At 46.1% G+C, this 21,667-nt stretch overlaps 1 protein-coding gene across 2 annotated transcripts; it reads right to left on the bottom strand.

The window, feature by feature from the left end:
- Window positions 1-438: 438 nt before the first annotated feature.
- Window positions 439-21,322, bottom strand: LOC106575169 (transmembrane protein 198). Of its 2 annotated transcripts, XM_014151436.3 has the most exons (6): window positions 20,065-21,322; window positions 19,807-19,919; window positions 4,813-5,103; window positions 3,758-4,342; window positions 2,804-3,009; window positions 439-2,581 (listed from the first exon to the last, which is right to left on the bottom strand). In XM_014151436.3, exons 3-6 carry the CDS (start codon window positions 4,976-4,978, stop codon window positions 2,417-2,419), a joined length of 1,122 nt encoding a protein of 373 aa, XP_014006911.1. In that variant the 5' UTR covers window positions 4,979-5,103; window positions 19,807-19,919; window positions 20,065-21,322; the 3' UTR covers window positions 439-2,416. The 2 variants fall into 2 exon arrangements, with proteins under 2 accessions (XP_014006911.1, XP_045554802.1); XM_045698846.2 differs by having other exon boundaries at window positions 19,807-21,322.
- Window positions 21,323-21,667: the final 345 nt, after the last annotated feature.

Below are 21,667 nucleotides of genomic sequence, written 5' to 3'. Positions count from 1 at the left end.
AGGCCCATAAAAACACATGCTTTAATAATAATAGTATTAATAATTATATTTGTAATAAGAAGCATGGAATATCACCGGCCTACACTCTTAAAGTCAAAAGATGTCAATAATATAATGTCAATAAATTACCTGATAAATAAATCTACATACAGTACTTCAGAAAGGACACGTTATTGGGGAGGCAGGTAGCCTAGTGGTTAGAGCGTTGGACTAGTAAACGAAAGGTTGCTGGATCGAATCCCCGAGCTGACAAGGTAAAAATCTGTCATTCTGCCCCCGAACTTGGCGGTTAACCCACTGTTCCCCGGTAGGCTGTCCATTGTAAAGAATTGACTGACTTGCCTAGTTAAATAAAAGGTTAATTTCATATAAATCAAATATCCTAAAATAAATCCATAAGAAAAAGTAAACAATCAAATAAAGCAAGAAATACAGATAAATGGTAAAAATACAGTGTTGTTTATGTACAGATCAGAAGAATGCACACATCTCTACAGTTTGTGCTGTATGGCCAACTCTGTAACAGCCTGGTCCCAGATCTGTTTGTGCTGCCATGCCAACTCATTGTCATGGCAAGGAGTTGAAATGAAGTCTTAAACAAGACTGGCACTCAGGCTAATTTGCTAACACTTCCTATGAATATGCTCTTCATAATGTATAATAAGCACATAAGTGCTCATGAATATCAATTTAATCTCTATGCATTATAGCGCATAAGGCATTGTACATGTGCTTATAATGCATTATTAAGAAGCTATTCATGAGAAGTGTTTAGGAACTATGCATGTGGTTGTTAGATGTGGGGCCACCAGGCTAGAGGGGATAGGAACCACTGTCTGGTGAGGTGAGGAGGACAATGCCACGGGGGACAGGTAAGAGAGGGGGACAGGAACAGGAAGGAACCACTGAGTCATGCAGCCAGATAGGTTTCCCCTGGAAGATTCTGGGAAAATAACTTTGATTCTCATACCCTGTCCCGACCCACAGCCCAATGGGGCAATCATAATCATAATAATAATAATAACAACATCACACCTGTATTATATTATCACGTTGTTTCACACTCACAGTCTGAGTCAAAGACAATAATAAACCATAAATGTAATGTCATTTACTGATACACAATAGACAGAATGTTATGACCCATATTGAAAACCCAATGCACATTATGTAGGGGTCTATCTATATGTAGGCGATCCTCTGTGACCTGAACGGTCCTCTCTTGAGAGTGGATGGGGAGTGGTCAATACTCTCCTTGTATTGGTCGATCGTTTATTCTGACCCCTTTCTGTTTTGAACTCTTTATTGACCTCTTGCTGACCCTGTGCTGACTTCCTGTAGTGTTCCTTTTGGTAGAGACCAGGGCAGGTTAGACCAATCACCATCCACTGTTTCCTTGCTTGCTCCCTGATTGGGTCACTGTTGTTCCTCTGCTAGACATAGGCCTACCCTCATTCCTATCGCAACAACTTTGTTGTCTGTCACTATAATAATATAGCATGTTATCATATAGTCTCTCACATCTCTCAGTCAGCGACCACTGCCAATAACCCCTATCCCACTGCTGAGTGGTACAGTCCAAGTAAGGGCAATCACAAGGCACCCATAAATCAACCGGATCTCCCAACTTCATTTAAAGAAGGGGGAGTTCAAACTGCTTTCCAAAGAAGGATATCGTCCAGCACCAAGAATGCATAATGCTTCCTCTTAAAAGACACACATTCTTCTTCCCAGGAGGTGATCTGTTGTTGGGCTGGCATGGCACAGAGCAGGGGTGTTTATGACTAGTCAGTTCTCATCAGAAGGTCCCAACTCCATAGGATGGAAGCGTAGAAACGCAGTACAAAGGAACTGCCTGTTGACGACAGAGAATGATTTGAGGAATTAAGACTGCAGAGTAGTAGACACACTAAGTTGAATCTTTCAAAATCCTGAAGAGAGGATTGTATTCCGGTGTCCATGGTAAAACGATGCTTCGTTTGAAACCTGAGCCATGCTTCTTTAAACTGTGTCCTGATGGGGACTGGCTGGATGGAGAGAGAAGCCTCAGGTAACAGTCATCCAGTTAGAGGCCCTGCATTCCTCTCTCTTTTCACCAGATCCACTTCCACTGCAGTGTTTGTGGATGTGTGTACAGTATGTTCATGCATGTGGCTGGTGTGCGTGTGAAACAGAAAAAGGAGTTCAGGCCTTTCCTATTCACATACTCTGATTGGCTCCAGCATTGTGGTGGGGGAGTGGTCAGTCAGACCTATACTGCAATACAGGCCTTTGGGGGTGTGGTCACACCATTTAGGGGTGTGGTCAGATCCATACTGCAGCACAGGTGGGTTGTGGGTGTGGTCACACCTTTTGGGGGTGTGATGTGGCTGCCAGATCATTGGGGGTGTGGTTGGACCAGTGTTTGGGGGAGTGTTCAGACTCGTAGTAAGGGTCCTGCAGCTGCAGTGAGGGGCGTGGTGGAGCCACAGTCATAGTCCACATCCACATTAGTGTGAGCCCCTCCTCCCCCCATCAGTCTGCCCCCTCCAGGATACAGCCTGGCCTCCACCTGCCTGTCCCGGAAACTCTGGATGTAACTCTGTAGAGAGAGAGAGAGAGAGAGAGAGAGAGAGAGATTAATATTGCATGTTAGATCAGTGATGAGCTACAAAGTGAGCGAGAGACGGCAAGAGAGAGGAAAAGAGACAACATTTTTTGATGAATGCTGATGAAGACACTGAGTAAGAAGAGATGAGGAGAATGGACAGAGAAAGCGAAAGACAATGAGAGAGAGAGACAGGGAGTACACTTGAACACTCACAGGCGATAGGACGTCCCCGTCAAAGCGTCGTATAGGGTTGGGTTTCCTGCGATAGGCGGGCTCGGGGTGCAGGGGTTTGGGAGGGTGGGAGCTGTGGGTGGAGTCTCTCTGTTGCTTATTCTTCCTCTTCCTGCTGCGGTCCCTCCGCTCCTCCTTTTGACGGATACGCATCAGCTGGACCCGCCGCTGCTGACGACTGATTATCACTGAGAGAGGGAGATGGAAGACGGGGTTCAGATATACACACACACACACACTCAAAGAACACACATACACACGCAACGACATTGCGCAGCTAGCAACAGATGTTTTGAAACACGCACACAAGAACGACCCAACGCGCCCTTTGACAGTTTCCCTGCTCCACATGATTGTGTTCATCTTTTTATTTAGACTAGACAAGCAGAGCCAGGCACCATCTGGCAGCCAGGGAGTTCACCCAGCAATAATCTGCTTCCTTCTCTCTCTCTCGCTCTCTCTCTCTCTCTTCCCCTAAAGCTACCTGCTCTTTGTCTCTCCCCCTCCCTCTCTTTTTCTCTTTGTTTCTCACTCTTATTCTCATCTTTGTTTACATTCGGGCGGCAGGTAGCCTAGTGGTTAGAGTGTTGGGCCAGTAACCGGAAGGTTGCTGGATCGAATCCCTGAGCTGACAAGGTAAAAATCTGTCGTTCTGCCCCCGAGCAAGGCAGTTAACCCACTGTTCCCCGGGCGCCGAAGAAGTGGATGTCGATTAAGGCAGCCCCCCGCACCTCTCTGATTCAGAGGGGTTGGGTTGAATGCGGAAGACACATTTCAGTTGAATACATTCAGTTGGACAACTGACTAGTCATCCCCCTTTCCTTTCAAGCACCCCTCTCTCGCATATAAATAGCTCTGTCACTCTCAAAATAAAAAGTCCACAAACTTCAGCATTGACGTCAGTGTAACCCCTCCAGCCCCAGATCTCAGACTCACCCTTGGTGTGGGAGTATCCCTCTGCTGTCACCTTCCACTGTATTAGCACCCCCAGGAGCGTCAGAGCAGGCCACACCCCCAGCACCACCCAGGTGATCCAGCAGACGGGCCTCCCTCTGGGCGCCGCTTTCACCCTCTCATACAGGTACAGCACCAGGGAAAACAGCTCCACAAAGTAGTCCAGCGCCACGGTGATCACCGCCGCCCCGAACACGGCCGTGGACACGGTGGTGAAGAAACGCTGCCATTGGAGGGTGAGAACGGCGAACAGCATGCCCAGGCCGAGCAGCACCCCCAGGGGGACCCAGACCGACCTCGGGGGGCTGTTCGACAGCTCTTCCATGCCCACCAGGGTAGCCACAGCCACCAAGAGGCCCAGGAGGAGACCCACCATGAAGAGACCCACGGAGCGAACCAGCATGGTGACCAGGCCACAGAGGGTGCCGATGCCCAGGCCGATGCCCACAGAGGCCTCAACACTGAGCTGGGTGTCCAGGACGCGCTCCTTATAACACAACATGAAGATGACGATGGAGCCGAACATCAGGCCCGTCAGGAACATCACCGCCTTGAAACAACGGTACCCTGAGGGGAGAGAGAGACAGGGAGTTTTTCTTGAGCATAGAGATCCACTATATTAGTGTTCTAATTAATTCTGCGGTCTTGAGAGTGTCTTGTTTGACCATCTCTGTTATATGTTAACCGTGGCAATGTACATAAATGTACCAAGTCAATAGTTTATTCAATTAAATTGGTTTCAGAATGCGAGAGACACATTTTTATCTGAGAGACGGGGAAGAGAGAGAGAGAGAGAGAGAGAGAAAGAGATTTGAGATGATTATCCTATGCTAAATTCTCCAGAATATCAGCTCAGTGTTGCTTACATAATCTCATCACTGTGCTTCACTTGTAACAACTGTTTATCGTAGCGTCAGAGGTTCTGTTGGCTGTGACAGATGAACATTACCATTGAGACTAGTGAATTACCCCTTAGTGTTTCCAAGGAGGAAGGAGCTATGACCTTACAACTGCTACAAAGAATCCCTTTTGCTCACCGAAGAAGCAGTAGATGATGCCGAAGAGGCAACACATGGAGCACACGACGGAGGGAACCACTTTGTAGCGCTGGTCCGTCTCCTCGCAGCCATCCAACCGCTCAGGGTTTAGGTCCTGAGGGGGCGGGGCTAGCTTGAGCGCCAGCGTTTGCAGCGTGGACGTCATGGCGACCAGAGAGTGATGGAGTGATGGAGAAAGTGAGAACGAGAGATGGAGGGATTGGGGTTTTCAGGAGAGGGAGGAGTAGGGCAGGGAAGATCAGGGAGCATTTCCCATCCACAAGAATCCACCTGGAGTGAAAGAGAGAGAGAGAGAAAGAGAGTGAAAGAGAGCGCGAGAGAGAGAGAGAGAGAGGTCAACGTTAGACATGTATGCATTTACTCTAGCTGTTGCAAAAACCTCCACCCACACACACAGGTGTGTAAGTAGAGCAGTGATCAAGAGGTACAGAGGACAGACTCGGTCGTGTTTGGATCAGGCATTTAAGTATGAATACCATCTCTCAACACGTTGGAACATACATCAGAGACAGTCTGATTGTTCTGCACGTGTTCTTCTATTTGAACAGTGACAGACTCTCTCCCACACAAAGACACTGACATATGCTTCGCTAAAGCTCTCACCCAACGACCTCATTCCCCTCATTCCCACTCTTCCTCCTTTGTTCTCTCTCTCCCCCCGTCTCTCTGTCTCTCCAGCCTTCCGTGCGAGGAGGTTTCTGGGTCAGACGTTGGGTTACATAAGGAGCCCAGTGTGTGTTAGTGAACTAGTCTGACTCTCACTGGAGCTGTTGCTGGTGAGATATTCATGAGCTCCATATTGTTCCCAGCATGCATCACTTTACATCCCCGACGCCTCGCTAATCGCTTATCCTCAGCTCACCTGAACTCCACCCCACCCCTTCTTGCGTCTCTCTCTCCTTCCTTCCTCCTCCCCTTTCTCTCTCCTTCATTCCTTTCCTCTCTCTCTCCGACCCTTTCTCTGTCCTTCCTTTCCTCTCTCTCCTTCCTTTCCTCTCTTTCTCCTCCCCTTTCTCTCTCCTTCCTTTCCTCTCTCTCTACTTCCTTTCTTTCCTCTCTCTCTCCTCCCATTTCTCTCCCCTTCCGTCTCCTCTCTCCCATGGCAGGTTTCATTATTTCTCTCCCAGAAGGTGTGGCTCTGACAGCTATGGGGTTACTGCAAACAGGTTTCACACCATTTAACATCATAGAAGTGAAGGTGCTGCTTGGGTAGAAAGTATTAGCATGTCAGCATTTACCAAGGCCTCTGCATATGCATCAACCAGAAAGCCAGGTGTGTGTGGGTGTGTGTGTGTGTGTGTGTGTGTCTCTGTGTGGCTCAGTGCCTGTGTCAGGCCTGATCAATGGCCCAGCATGAAACGGTGTGGCTGAAGTGATGTATCATCCACCTGAAGGAAGAGGTTGTCTGTGGGAGAGTAAACACATTGATATGAATGAACTGAAGCTGCAATAGGTCTCTGTGGGATACAGCCTTCACCGTCCTCTGAGGATGGAATAGGAGGAGTAAGGGAGAGCTCAGAGAACCTAGTGAAAACCTGATCCCTGGCTGACTCTACAGTATCAACTGGGATTCATAAAATCCTCCCTGAGGTATGGATTAAAAATAGAATTGGGTTGGAGGCCTTCTCTTTTGCACTACGCCAACATGTACTGCTCTAAAACAGGATTGGACAGGACTCTATGTATGGAGATGTATACCTACATGATTAGCCATTACGTTATTACATTAAGAAACATGTCTAGTAGGGTTGCTATTTTAGATGGAAGTGGACAAGGGAAAATAGGATATTTCTGTCTTCTTCAGACACTGACAAATCCTTCCAAACCCATAAATCACATCTAGCCCCTAGCTGCTCTCCTCTCATCCAAACATGTTATAATAATAATCATCATCTTTCTGTGAGGATTACTCCATCTCTGCTGAACACACGAGAGGGGAATGAAGCGCCACTAAGCTGTTCTAGAAGCAGATTCAGTGTTAGAATAGAGAGTTTCTATGTTCACAAGAGATCATCTGTTGAAAAACAGAGTTCAGTTGAAAACAAGCTTGGCATTCTTCCACAATACCAACTTCACACTTCCTGTCTGTTGTCATGACGACAAGAGGATGTTTGGATTCCGAGCATGTCCTGGTCCAAGTTGAGTGTCTGACCAATGGGAGAGCTGCCTAAACCACCATAGCAACAGTCAGAGAGCCAATCAGTGCCCGTCTGACTGTTCCTCTCTGTTGGTAAGTATCTCTCTACTCTCCTGGTTCACAGCCTTTCAGCTCTCTCCCTTTGGCAAGTCCCCCCTCATGTCAGATGTAAACAATGACTCAAGATACAGAACACACACACACAGTGGCCTTGCTGGTTTCTTTTGCCTCACATTCAGCTAGTTGTGACAAAAGACTAGAGTGCGTGTGACTCCAAATCACACGGGGAGATGTCCGTCAACGGCGTGAAATTGGTGTGCGAGTAGCGAGCGTCAATTCACAAACACTGCGTTGCGTATGCTAACGTAATTGTCATGACAACCCACTGTAAATAGTTATTTTTACATTTACATTATTACATTATTATTATTATTATATTATAATTATTCACATTATTTTTGTTATGTTCGCTGTGTAGTCTAGCCCCTGGGAGTTATTCACGGTTGACAACTCCCTTGTGTCCTCCTCCCAGAGTGCTAAGAACCTTGGCGTGATCCTGGACAACACCCTGTCGTTCTCCACTAACATCAAGGCGGTGACCCGATCCTGTAGGTTCATGCTCTACAACATTCGCAGAGTACGACCCTGCCTCACCCAGGAAGCGGCGCAGGTCCTAATCCAGGCACTTGTCATCTCCCGTCTGGATTACTGCAACTCGCTGTTGGCTGGGCTCCCTGCCTGTGCCATTAAACCCCTACAACTCATCCAGAACGCCGCAGCCCGTCTGGTGTTCAACCTTCCCAAGTTCTCTCACGTCACCCCGCTCCTCCGCTCTCTCCACTGGCTTCCAGTTGAAGCTCGCATCCGCTACAAGACCATGGTGATTGCCTACGGAGCAGTGAAGGGAACGGCACCTCCATACCTTCAGGCTCTGATCAGGCCCTACACCCAAACAAGGGCACTGCGTTCATCCACCTCTGGCCTGCTGGCCCCCCTACCTCTGAGGAAGCACAGTTCCCGCTCAGCCCAGTCAAAACTGTTCGCTGCTCTGGCACCCCAATGGTGGAACAAGCTCCCTCACGACGCCAGGACAGCGGAGTCAATCACCACCTTCCGGAGACACCTGAAACCCCACCTCTTCAAGGAATACCTGGGATAGGATAAAGTAATCCTTCTAACCCCCCCCTTAAAAGATTTAGATGCACTATTGTAAAGTGGTTGTTCCACTGGATATCATAAGGTGAATGCACCAATTTGTAAGTCGCTCTGGATAAGAGCGTCTGCTAAATGACTTAAATGTAATGTAAATGTAATTGTTGTGAATCAACTTATATGTCCTACGGAGACACCGTACCTGGGCTAAACAGTTGTTATGCTAGCTCACGAACGTGAGGAGAGTTGTAGCTTGTAAACCCGAAACGTTTATAAAGAACTAGCTAAGTCTCGTTCTTTCTATTTAGCAGTATTCTCTTGAAATCCGAGTTCCTCAAGTTATCTAGCCGTAGCCTGCCCGGGCTATATGCCTAGCTATAATCGATATCAACACTATCACTACAACAACCCACTCCATCTTTAGACCAAATTTGATTAATTTGAACCAAGGCACTTACTAACCATATACTTTGTTTTAACTTTATTAATCAAATCGGCTGTAAGCTACAACGGTGATAGCCTAACTGTACTGCCAAGAAATGACATTGACAACGTGATATAAATAATTCTAATGTGACGCAGTTGACGCCCGCGGCTCGTCTGCTCTCGTTCCCTCACATGCATTCTCATTCCAGCGTGAGCGTGCGCGTAAAAAAACTCACTTCTCGTGTGATTTGGTCTTTACAGTGTTTGAGCAGGCAGATCCAAGGACAGAGGGAGGAAAGCACAGAACAGAAAAAGACAATGAGGGGGTGGGAAGGGACAAGTGGTGTGAGAGATAAAATGCCAACACTAGAGGCTGGTGTGAAAGTGTGCACTAGTAGAATAGCGTTAGATCCTAAATTTAGTCCCAGCCATTTTAAGATCCATATGGAGCATCTATACACTGGTGATTATCTGGACAGGGTGGAAACTGCAAACACACTCATTGAATGGCTTTCCACATCATATCTTTTTAGAACATACATACATACATACATACATACATACATACATACACACACTTGGACCTCTCCTTCTGGTCAAACCTGCTCCCTCTCTCTCTCAATTCAGTTCAATTCAAAGGGCTTTATTGGCATGGAAAGCCAGTATGAGGGTTTGTGCTCAGGCTAGAATCACCACCAGACTGAGGGTTTGTGCTCTCTCTCTCTCTCTACTCATTCCAGGGTTTTACTTTATTATTTACATTGTAGAATAATAGTGAAGACATAAACTATGAAATAACACACATGGAATCATGTAGTAACAAAAATGGCGTCAACACTGCTTGCTAGCCAACATTACCAACTAGCAGTACTGTAGAAACTAAATACATTACAACGGAACGATTTGATTAGTGTAATGTTAGCTAGCTACATAGTTGCCTTTGTATCAAAGATAAAGGTAAATGCAGCCATTGCTAGCTAGCCAACTCTACCAGCTAGCAGTACTGTATCATTTTTAGTCAATAAGATTTTTGCAACGTAAGCTTAACTCTCTGAACTTTCGAGATGTGTAGTCCACTTGTGTAGCTAGCAGGACTGACTTTGTGTTAGCTAGCCAACGTTTAATTACTTCTGCGTTATGAAAGGAACTAGACACGGACACGAATGATCCATTGGTTGTTTGTTGTAACCAAGTATTGGTGTTAACCGTGTGTTATTGGATGCTAGCATGCTAGTTAGCTACGGCGTCATAGGATACGGTGCACTGGGTGGGTTTCACGGAAGAATACTGTACCAAGTTATCTAGCTGAATAAACTAAGTTTGAGCCTATTCCTGGAAACATTGAACCACTGTAGTTTACATCAATTATAATTTCTAAAGTGGAAGTTGGAAAAGTTATATTTGAGTGTTTCAGTCTCGCTTCCCCAGTTGTTTAGTTAATTTTCATTCCAATCTCCTTTGCATTAGCGTAGCCTCTCCTGTAGCCTGTCAACTATGTGTCTGTCTATCCCTGTTCTCTCCTCTCTGCACAGGCCACACAAATGCTTCACACCGCGAGGCCGCTGCCACTCTAACGTGGTGGTCCCAGCGCGCACGACCCACGTGGAGTTCCAGGTCTCCGGCAGCCTCTGGAACGCTGGTCTGCGGCCAACAAGGCAGAGTTCATCTCAGCCAATGCTACCCTCCAGTCCCTCGACTTCTTGGCGCTGACAGAAACATGGATTGCTATCTCTCTCAGAATGACCTTCTCGATCCAAATCAGTCAGGTTTCAAGACTGGTCATTCAACTGAGACTGCTCTTCTCTGTGTCACGGAGGCTCTCCACACTGCTAAAGCTAACCCTCTCTCCTCTGCTCTCATCCTTCTAGACCTATCTGCTGCCTTTGATACTGTGAACCATCAGATCCTCCTCTCCACCCTCTCCGAGTTGGGCATCTCCGGCGCGGCTCACTCTTGGATTGCGTCCTACCTGACAAGTCGCTCCTACCAGGTGGCGTGGCGAGAATCCGTCTCCGCACCACGTGCTCTCACCACTGGATAAAAAATATATAGATGTACTATTGTAAAGTGGTTGTTCCACTGGATATCATAAGGTGAACGCACCAATTTGTAAGTCGCTCTGGATAAGAGTGTCTGCTAAATGACGCAAATGTAAATGTGTTAAACAAATCAAAATGCATTTTAGATTCTTCAAAGTAGCCAACTTTTGCCTTGATGACAGCTTTGCACACTCTTGGCATTCTCTCAACCAGCTTCATGAGGTCGTCACCTGGAATGAATTTCAATTAACACGTGTGCCTTTTTTTAAAGTTAATTTGTGGAATTTCTTTCCTTCTTAATGTGTTTGAGCCAATCAGTTGTGTTGTGACAAAGTAGGGGTGGTATACAGAAGATAGCTATTCCAAGCAAAAACCAGATATACAGTCGCAAAAACCATCAAGCGCTATGATGAAACTGGCTCTCATGTGGACTGCCACAGGAAAGGAAGACCCAGAGTTACCTCTGCTGCAGAGGATAAGTTCATTAGAGTTACCAGCCTCAGAAATTGCAGCCCAAATAAATGCTTCACAGAGTTCAAGTAACAGACACATCTCAACATCAACTGTTCAGAGAAGACTGTGTGAATCAGGCCTTCATGGTCGAATTGCTGCAAAGAAACCACTACTAAAGGACACTTGTTTGGGCCAAGAAACACGAGCAATGGACATTAGACCGGTGGAAATCTGTCCTTTGGTCTGATGAATCCAAATGTAGATATTTGGTTCCAACTGACGCCTTTTTGTGAGACGCAGAGTAGGTGAACGGGTGATCTCCGCATGTGTAGTTCCCACCGTGAAGCATGGAGGAGGAGGTGTGATGGTGCATTGCTGGTGACACTGTGTGATTTATTTAGAATTCAAGGCACACAACCAGCATAGACACAGCATTCTGCAGTGATACACCATCCCATCTGGTTTGCGCTTAGTGGGACTATCATTTGTTTTTCAACAGGACAATGACCCAACACACCACCAGGCTGTGTTAGGGCTATTTTCCAAGAAGGAGAGTGATGGAGTGCTGTATCAGATGACCTGGCCTCCACAATCAACCGACCTCAACCCAATTGAGATGGTTTGGGATGAGTTGGACCACAGAGTGAAGGAAATGCAGCCAACAAGTGCTCAGCATATGTGGGAACCCCTTCAAGATGGTTGGAAAAGCATTCCAGGTGAAGCTAGTTGACAGAATGCCAAGTGTGCAAAGTTGTCATCAAGTCAAAGGGTGGCTACTTTGAAGAATCTAAAATATATTTCATTTGATTAACACTTTTTTGGTTACTACATGATTCCATATGTGTTATTTCATAGTTTTGATGTCTTCACTTTTATTCTGCAATGTAGAATATAGTAGAAATAAAGAAAAACCCTGGAATGTGTAGGTGTCCAAACTTTTGACTGGTACTGTATATATATAAATGTGTGTGTGTGTGTGTGTGTGTGTGTGTGTGTGTGTGTGTGTGTGTGTGTGTGTGTGTGTGTGTGTGTACAGAGGGATGACAGTGAAAGGGGTGGTATCTCTCAGTACAATAGCCCTGCCATTTCTGATTGATTCTAGTGCGGTGGGGAAGAGAGGGGAAAGAGGAGAGAGAGGGGCTAGGAGGGACAGGAAGCCAAGGCTTTAGTCAGCCCCAGATCATCTTGCTGAGCGCCTCAGCTCTTAGCAACATGGAGATGAATATGTTTGACTGTATATGTGTGTCTGCAACGCTCATAAGCCTCATTCATTAACAGGACCAATCTATATAGTACTCTCTGAGAGAGTTGCTCTTAGCTGACATATCATAGTTATGTGTGGCACGAAATGTCAGTGCTTCTGTAGAAATGTCATCAAAGCCTTCAAGAGGAGGGCTGACTAACAATGTGGCTGAGAATTCTAACAAAGTCTTACGTCAGTCTCATTAGATACAATGATCAGTACTGAATGGTGTATGTGGGTGACTATATTTCTGCGTCTGCGCCACAGTCGTCGTGACTGACGCCTAGCCAAAGCGTGTACCAAATAAGTAGCCCAGTGAATGACTGGAGATACGCTGACGCACACAGTCAGGACCCCCCCCCCCCACCCCCCACCCCACACACAGCCCACTCAAGCCTCTTCCTGCAAGCTGTTGTCGTGCTACAGCCTGGCAGTGCAGTCTGGAGGTGATGTAACCAAAGATGTAACCATGCTGACTGGTGACTACCCACAACCCACCATACAGGAACTGGACCCGCTCCAGTCTCCGCACACACAATCAGCAAGACACCGGCTGCATCCCAAATGGCACTCTATTCCCTATATACTGCACTACTTTTGACCTGAGCCCAGTGCACTAAATAGGGAATAGAGTGCCATTTGGTACGCAAACATAATATAATACTCTTCCTCCTACGGCTTCACAGAGACCTTTTGATATATGTTTAAGGACAGTATGTACCTTGGTGTGTGAGTATGTGTGTGTGGCTGCCTCCATTACTCCATTAGCAGATTGCACTAAACTATTTAGTCATCGCAGTGTTCTTCTCAATACAAACAAATGTGTCACTACAGATGACAGTCTGTTTCTCAGCTCCCCTCTCGCTCTCTCTCTCTCCCTCTTGGTTTTTCTCTCCTTCTCTGTGTCACAGTGACACAGTGTCGTGAGAAGAACACCAGTGGACATGTGTAGGGATGTCACCTTGTATGATCATCCCACTGTAGTGAGTGGGCATCAGCAATAGCTGTAACACGTGTGATACTCAGCACAGGCTTGGCTTCCAATGCCAACCATATGTAACCTTTATTTAACTAGGCAAGTCAGTTAAGAACAAATTCTAATTTACAATGACGGCCAAACCCGGACGACGCTGGGCCAATTGTACGCCGCCCTATGGGACTCCCAATCACGGCCGGATGTGATACAGCCTGGATTTGAACCAGGGACTGTAGTGACCCATCTTGCACTGAGATGCAGTGCCTTAGAGCGCTGCACCACTCGGGAGCCATATAGCATAACTCTCATATGTACGACTACACATACACTCTTGAAACTATGAAAGATGTATCTGACAACTGTTAGGTTCTTATTTTTCAGAGTAAATAACTCACGGACACTAGAGAAGCTGAACCAAGTTGAATTCTTCCCAAAGGGCCGTTACAACTGTATTCAGACAAAGCCATGTTCCCACCACTACCAGTATATATACTCTAGAGGTCGACCGATTAAATCGGCATGGCCAATTAATTAGGGCCGATTTCAAGTTTTCATAACAATCGGTAATCTGCATTTTTGGACGCCGATTACATTGCATTCCACGAGGAAACTGCGTGGCAAACTGACCATCTGTTACGCGAGTGCAGCAAGGAGTCAAGGTAAGTTGCTAGCTAGCATTAAACTTATCTTATAAAAAACAATCTTCACATAATTACTAGTTAACTACACATAGTTGATGATATTACTAGGTTAACTAGCTTGTTCTGCGTTGCATATAATCAATGCGGTGCCTATTCATTTATCATCGAATCACAGCCTACTTCGCGTATCGGCTTTTTTTGGTCCTCAAATAATCGTATCGGCGTCGAAAAATCATAATCGGTCGACCTCTAATATACTCCAATTTAGGCACTCCTCCGTCTCTCCAATCCTCACATCTTATGGTTCCACAGGAAGAGAGTAATGGGAGAAATTATGGTTCACTATCCTATCAGGGGATCTGACCTGACCTCCTGACCTCAACCCCTCCTTCGCCTAATCCACAGATGTCCATCCGCTTCCCCTATAGCAATCCTGTGACTTCTTCCCGTCCACACAACACATTCCAAAGCCATCTGTCTTTATACAGAGAACCATTCACTTTTGACATTAAAAGCCAGTCTCTTTCACTCCTTTATATACTATGCTTCTGATCTATCATGTCTTCAGTATCTCAATGTTCAAAGTTTACCCCGAATCCAACACAGCATACCTTTGTCGCATTTCTCAATCTCAAAGGGATATGTTAAAGAGAACATGGGGAGAGCAGGAAGTGAATTACACGAATGAGACCTGAGACTACAGAGAAGAAGAAAGGTAAGAAAAGGTGAATAAGAGTGAAAAAGGAGAACAAGAAAAAGAAAGAAAGCAAGACGAAAGATAGGCCAGATCTGCCAATGGGCTTCCCGTTCCCCAGTGTTTGCTTACATAACCACTTCATAATGCATTACTCACTATGTTACTGTGTTACTGCTGCTGTGGGCTTTAGTCTGTCCCTGCTACTAAATGTCTTTATAGACTGCATCAGATGTTTTCCCACTGTGTTACTGCTGCTCTGGGCTTCTGGTCTGTCGCTGCAACTAAATGTCTTCATAGGGTTCCCCAGATGTTTTCTCACTGTGTTACTGCTGCTGTGGGCATCTGGTCTGTCGCTACTACTAAATGTCTTCATAGGGTTCCCCAGATGTTTTCTCACTGTGTTACTGCTGCTGTGGGCATCTGGTCTGTCGCTGCTACTAAATGTCTTCACAGGGTTCCCCAGATGTTCTCTCACTGTTTTGGAGCAAGGAGGACAATTAGTGTGCTTTTCAAAAAATACAATGAAGCAACCATTTGTTTCAGGAAATACATTTTCAAGTTGTATTCATTCTATTGGGTGTAATTATATTTTCATGTCCAATCCCACAGTCACACAGATACAAAATGGTGGCTGTGTTGCTGGCCGCTTTCCTTTTTTGCTTCTTATCTCCTCCATCATCAACTTCATAATCAGTAGTCTGATCAAGCAAGATTGCATCATTCCATTCTCTCTTTCTCTCATTTCCTCCCATCTTCCTTCCCCTATCGGTTGTTGCAGATATCTTTGGGTTCGCCAGTCTTCTCTCTTGTTCTCTCCCCTATTGAATTTCAAGAACATCACCAAAAGAAACACCTAGTGCAGAAACATGAGGTTACGTAGAACGATTTGAGATCAATGTAGCCGGCTGGTCCCAGATCTGTTTCTGCTCTCTTGCCAACTCTTTATGGAATTGTTATGCCAAACATGTTTGGCTTGACAATGACAGCAAAAGGAGTTGGCAAGAGCGCAGAAACAGATCTGGGACCAGCCAGGCTAGGATGAAAGTATGATGCCCACGTAACTGAAGGAAGGCCAATGAACTACTGTGAGAATTCCTTGAGGTGTGCGACAGACCGAGCTCACGCGGTCACAGACTTAGATCACACAGGCCTATCAGAGCCACTTTCCAATGAAGAGCTCGATGGAATGGACACAAGGGTTTAGCGCGATAACAGTGGCAGTTATCAATCAATATAGCTGTTCATTTCAACCTTAAACCTCTAAAGCTTCCTCGCATGTCGATCAATATCCATCACTGATGTCTGACTGGCTGTGGTCGCTGTGGAAACATGACAGGCTGTGTCACCGTGGTAACTAGGACAACTGTGGTGGCAGGCAGATCATCGGTGTGTATGTCAACAGTCTCACGTGTTTCCCCACACAGTCCCGTTGAGAGCCAGGCTGCTGTGCTGGGGCACCATAGGGACAATGAGAAACCCTTGAGGGGGCGATAGATAGCGATTCAACTAAATGTCAAATCCTACCAGAGAGAGGAGACATGGTGTTAGACTTGGCCGCTACAGGCTAATTGTTGGCCTATTATTTATCCTCTACCCCCTCTGGTTCTGGTTGTGATACTAGGGCCCAGGCAGAGCTTCTCCGTGGAGGACCAGGCAGAGTGGTGTGGACTTGGGCAGACGAGGATGTGTTGTCTGGCCTGGGGATCACCTGGTTAGATAGTCGGTGGCACATAATGGGCAAATAAAAATGATCTTACTTCGGTAAATCCTGCCTGGTATAGCAGATAATGGCCTAGTGACAGCAACTGTCACGTAAACCCAGTTGGCGCTCATCAATGGATCAGCTAGCCCATCAGACTGGATGGACTAGAAATCTCTTCATTCTGCCCATAAATGGGGGGTGGTGGTGATGGTGGGGTGGATCCGGGGGCAGATAGAGAGAGAGAGAACGATGGGTTTATCTATGAGAGCTTTGTGTGTCAGTGGACATGGCCATGAATGCTACCAATTGTTTTCCCCAGCAGACTGCTGAGGCTGCAGCTCCTACACTCTCTCTGGGATGGAGTTCCTTTGGAGTCGTTAATGAACTGAACAGACCACTTTACGCATCTCTCAAAGAGACCCCGGCAGTCTAGTGGGAATCTAAGGGAGTCGAATTCCTTCTGTGTGTGGACCTAGAGGTGACTTGCAGTGGTTTATTACACATACAAAGAGTCTCTCTCTACTGACTCTTCTAATATAATCGAATCGATTCACCTGTATTCATTTATTCACTAGGACAAATGATTGAGATCCAGAAACAAGGGCTAGACCTTAAGCAGTTGTAAAACTAAATTCAGCGTATTACGGTTTATGCTCTTCATTCTTACGATTCAGTTAGTCCCAGTCTGTGTCAGTCTGATCTGGTGTGTGTGTGTGTGTGTGTGTGTGTGTGTGTGTGTGTGTGTGTGTGTGTGTGTGTGTGTCTGCACGTAGACAGATAATGAGATTGGGACCTGCTATCTGTATCTGTAGCCAGGGGGAAGGACAGCAGAGGACTGGATTAATGCTATTACAATCCATCTCATTCACACCCCTCGTGCATACACGCTTCACCTCTCCTCAATTCACCTCCCTTTCCCTTATTCACTCTCTCCAACTCTCTCTGTATCCCAACTTTTATATTGCGCCTTCTGCCATCATTCCTTCAGACATGTACATCCCATTCCCCATCTCTCTCCTCTATCACTTCTCCACGTTCCCTCTACTCTTCTTTCCCTCCATGTCCCCGCTCCTTTGAGTGTGAACGCTGTTATTAGTCTTTACTTAGCGTTGTCATTGTTACATAACTGGGACAGATGACCAACAAAGGCTCGGTCTCCACAGCGTCTTTAAGATGCTCCTGCAGCATAGGCCCCTCAGTGTTCACAACACTCCCCCCCCACTGAACCCCTACACACTCTCTCCCTGTACACCCTGAGGAAGGAGTTTGATAATATCCCAAAACATCCCACTCTTGGTCATTCAGGAACTGGATCTTGCTGCATAATGATTCACCTCATCTCTTCTCACCACCTCCTCATCCCTCTATACTCTCAAATGTTTCCATTCCATGTCTCTTTTTTCTTATCTTCACAATGATTGAAATGAATGATTGAATGATTTGTTCCTCGGATTCGGAGGCGATGATGGGAAGGGAATGAGAGGAAGTCATGCACTTAAACTACTGGCAGCCTGACACTTAAACTACTGGCAGCCTGACACTTAAACTACTGGCAGCCTGACACTTAGCCATCATTCAACCACACATAGCAGGCAATCAAGATATCTCTCCCTCTCTCTCTGAATTAAGTTATTTCATTTAACGCAACGTAATCTAAAAAATATCTCAGCAGCTAATCAGGACATGGGATTAGACACATAACTGTTTAACCATCATCATAATCGAAGGGATTAAAGCATCATAGTTACGCTCATCTCCATAATTAAAATGAATTCCATAATCTACATAAATCTGTGTACAAAGAAAAAGGTCACCCACATAAGTAAACAAAGGATTTCAGAATGTACAACAAAACACCTGTCTGATAAGCAATACGTCATTCCTGTGTTTGTGTATGTCGAGGAAGGACTTTTGCTTTTCAGTTCTTTAATTCAGGCTGCACGCTCATATGACCCCGTCCATGACCCCTGACCTCTAACTAGCACTGTCAAATAACACAGCCAACGACCTCTGTCATGAGTCAATCAATAGTCTGCATGAACTCCCTCATCAATGGAGCTATCATGCAATTCAATCAACACAGTGATGAATTAATGGGATAAATCGATTCAATGACTTGTTTTTGCTGTTAAAACAACAATGCTTCCATTGGTCGCTACGACAACACATGACAGTTAGGATGCCAATAAAGGGTCACGATGAGGACAGATAGACAGAGACAAGTAGATGGTCACTCAGCCACAGTGTTTTGTTCCTATGTAGGTCTATTGACATTGACTGGCGCTGCCTGGCCTGTTCTGAGAAGGGGTTGGAACAGGACAGGTCAGAGGTCAGGATAATGAAGTGGATCCTGGGTGGATCAGCGTCAGGGCATGGCTGTTCCACTGCTGCCATGGAAATCAATGGGCAACATGCTGCTTTATCTCCACACACACACACAGACACACCATTGTGCATGAGAAAGAAAACATGTCTGTGTGTTATCAAAGCCTGCGATTTCTCTGGAAGGCAGATGTTCACACTAGGAGACAGAATCTACACCAAGCATGAGAAATATGGAGCGACATAGAAAGAGAGAGCGAGATCGGAAGAAAGAGCCAGAGATATGAAACGAGAGAGACACAGATGTCAGATTGTTGTCGACAAGGCTCAAGATGTTGTCTGTTTGTTTTTCCCTCTAGGATCATTCAAACCAGTGTGCACCACCAACAGGCTAAGGAAACCCTCATGGCGTGAAGGCTGTGGGGTTGACAGATTGACTGCCTCACTAGAATAATAATACACAGACAGCCATGCAGTGATATCCTGGCTGCTAGGCGAGAGAGCAGGTAGTATTATCTTCAATGTGTTTACCCTGTGACTCAATGACAACTGAACACTTTCTTTCCACAACACACCAGTGAGACCTAAAGACTTAGTTCCCCCAGGTAATAGCCTAGGCTTTAGCTCAGTGGGCTAATCCACAGCATTGAGGTGCTCCAAACTGGGGTGAAACCCAGTCAGTCACTCACACCTACATAGGCTTAGCCTATACATCTATTTAGACTGGCTGTACGGCGGTGGCATTTCCCTGGTGTGCACTTTATAATACATTATGCTATGTTGCCTACCCAAAGCGTCTACACCACATTTGTATTGTAATGTAACGGACATTGACCCCGTGATAGAAGCACCATTGACTGGAATGGAATCTTTGCACACATTGCGCTTTGTGGACGTCATGGACATAGCTTTACAAGGCAGAAATGAAATGATGTCATTGATGCTATAGTGCCGTCGGACTTGTAGAGGTCTGACCTAATTAATTAGATGTAAACAACCATTCCGTAGGATCAAATAATGCAACGGCAACTGTCATTTGACATTAGCGCCCGAACCCTAGCGAACCAACGGTCATCGTAGCGAGGCCAGTGGAAAACGGTTCTGCCTGGGATGCCCGAGGCATGGAACGTCCATTCGAATGGTTCCTATAATTAACAAAGAGGCGAACCGTTGGCGTCAACTCACCATCACAAAGCCTCAGCATCCTACGAAGCACTGCCCCAGCCATTCTGTCCGCATCTTGCCCCCAAAACGACTCATCCGAATCGTTCAGCATCCCTCATGTTGATACTCACTCCCTATGAATAGGATAGACAATCAAAGCCCATTAGGGCGCGACGGATGATTCTAGCTACTCCAGGTAATCCAACGTAGCCAGACACAAGACAACTGTAGCCTAATTCAAACAAATATACAGTGACTAGTCTACATTATAGAACATACACTATCTATGTATAGCATCCTTTTAGAGCTGTATCCTACATCTTCACCCAATCCACATTCGAGGCTTTGCAGAGTGCAGAAGAAAATAATAGGAGCGTCCAGGGTGTAGAGATGTATCGCATCAGCAGGCTCAATAGGCTCATGCCGGGGCATACCATTCTAGGGAAAAGCGCAGGGCTGGATGGATGAGGGTAAGAGGGAGTGCTCATGGACAACATATGGAGGACAGTGGTCCCGAACCATGTGAGATGTTCGGCATAGAATTTTAAAAATCTTTTCTCAACATCAAATAAATATGAATATTTAACTAAATACATCCAGTGTTCTGAGTTGCCCTAAGTGGCTGTGGTCCGATAGGCTACTTGATAAATATGTCTAGGCTGGCTATTGGCCTATAATATAGCCCACACGTGAGATGTAAAATGTGGATAAATCTGCCGATAGCATTGGTGGCTATGTGACATGTACTGTAAAAATTGCTTCAAATAGTTACAAGTAAATGAGTAAGGTTCTCAATCGAAACATTTTTTTGTTGTTGCATTTGTTGAAACCAAGTATATGATTCGACGCCAACTGTTATATTTGATTATTAACAAACCTATATTTCAAGTTGCAACCTACTGTATTTATTTAAACACTCATCTTACTTATCCCCTTTGGTTAATTAAACCTAATAAATAACACAAATACAAACTAATATTTAACGTAAATAAAACCCATCTTTTTTCATCTTTGTATGGACCACAGAGTTGCCAGCACTTGTTAAATGCTAATATAGGACATAGGGAAACAATGTGGGTACATAAGTTCACATTTCATAAAGACGTTTAATGAAGTAGACATATCAGTGTGGATGACGGATCACCAGCTCAAGCTGAACCTCGGCAAGACGGAGCTGCTCTTCCTCCCGGGGAAGGACTGCCCGTTCCATGATCTCGCCATCACGGTTGACAACTCCCTTGTGTCCTCCTCCCAGAGTGCTAAGAACCTTGGCGTGATCCTGGACAACACCCTGTCGTTCTCCACTAACATCAAGGCGGTGACCCGATCCTGTAGGTTCATGCTCTACAACATTCGCAGAGTACGACCCTGCCTCACACAGGAAGCGGCGCAGGTCCTAATCCAGGCACTTGTCATCTCCCGTCTGGATTACTGCAACTCGCTGTTGGCTGGGCTCCCTGCCTGTGCCATTAAACCCCTACAACTCATCCAGAACGCCGCAGCCCGTCTGGTGTTCAACCTTCCCAAGTTCTCTCACGTCACCCCGCTCCTCCGCTCTCTCCACTGGCTTCCAGTTGAAGCTCGCATCCGCTACAAGACCATGGTGATTGCCTACGGAGCTGTGAAGGGAACGGCACCTCCATACCTTCAGGCTCTGATCAGGCCCTACACCCAAACAAGGGCACTGCGTTCATCCACCTCTGGCCTGCTGGCCCCCCTACCTCTGAGGAAGCACAGTTCCCGCTCAGCCCAGTCAAAACTGTTCGCTGCTCTGGCACCCCAATGGTGGAACAAGCTCCCTCACGACGCCAGGACAGCGGAGTCAATCACCACCTTCCGGAGACACCTGAAACCCCACCTCTTTAAGGAATACCTAGGATAG

This window comes from Salmo salar, chromosome 17, assembly GCF_965601325.2.
Source record: "Salmo salar chromosome 17, fSalSal1, whole genome shotgun sequence".
Taxonomy (NCBI): Eukaryota; Metazoa; Chordata; class Actinopteri; order Salmoniformes; family Salmonidae; genus Salmo; species Salmo salar.
Note: the sequence above shows the minus strand (reverse complement) of the source record. Positions and strands in the feature narration are given on the sequence as shown.

Excerpts from the sequence above, each read along its gene's own strand:
- LOC106575169 (XM_045698846.2), bottom strand. The coding sequence starts at position 4,978 with ATGACGTCCACGCTGCAAACGCTGGCGCTCAAGCTAGCCCCGCCCCCT. Across the intron at positions 4,343-4,812 it reads CATCATCTACTGCTTCTTCG|GGTACCGTTGTTTCAAGGCG; the intron begins GTGAGCAAAAGG and ends CTCTCCCCTCAG. Across the intron at positions 3,010-3,757 it reads GGGATACTCCCACACCAAGG|TGATAATCAGTCGTCAGCAG; the intron begins GTGAGTCTGAGA and ends TCCCTCTCTCAG.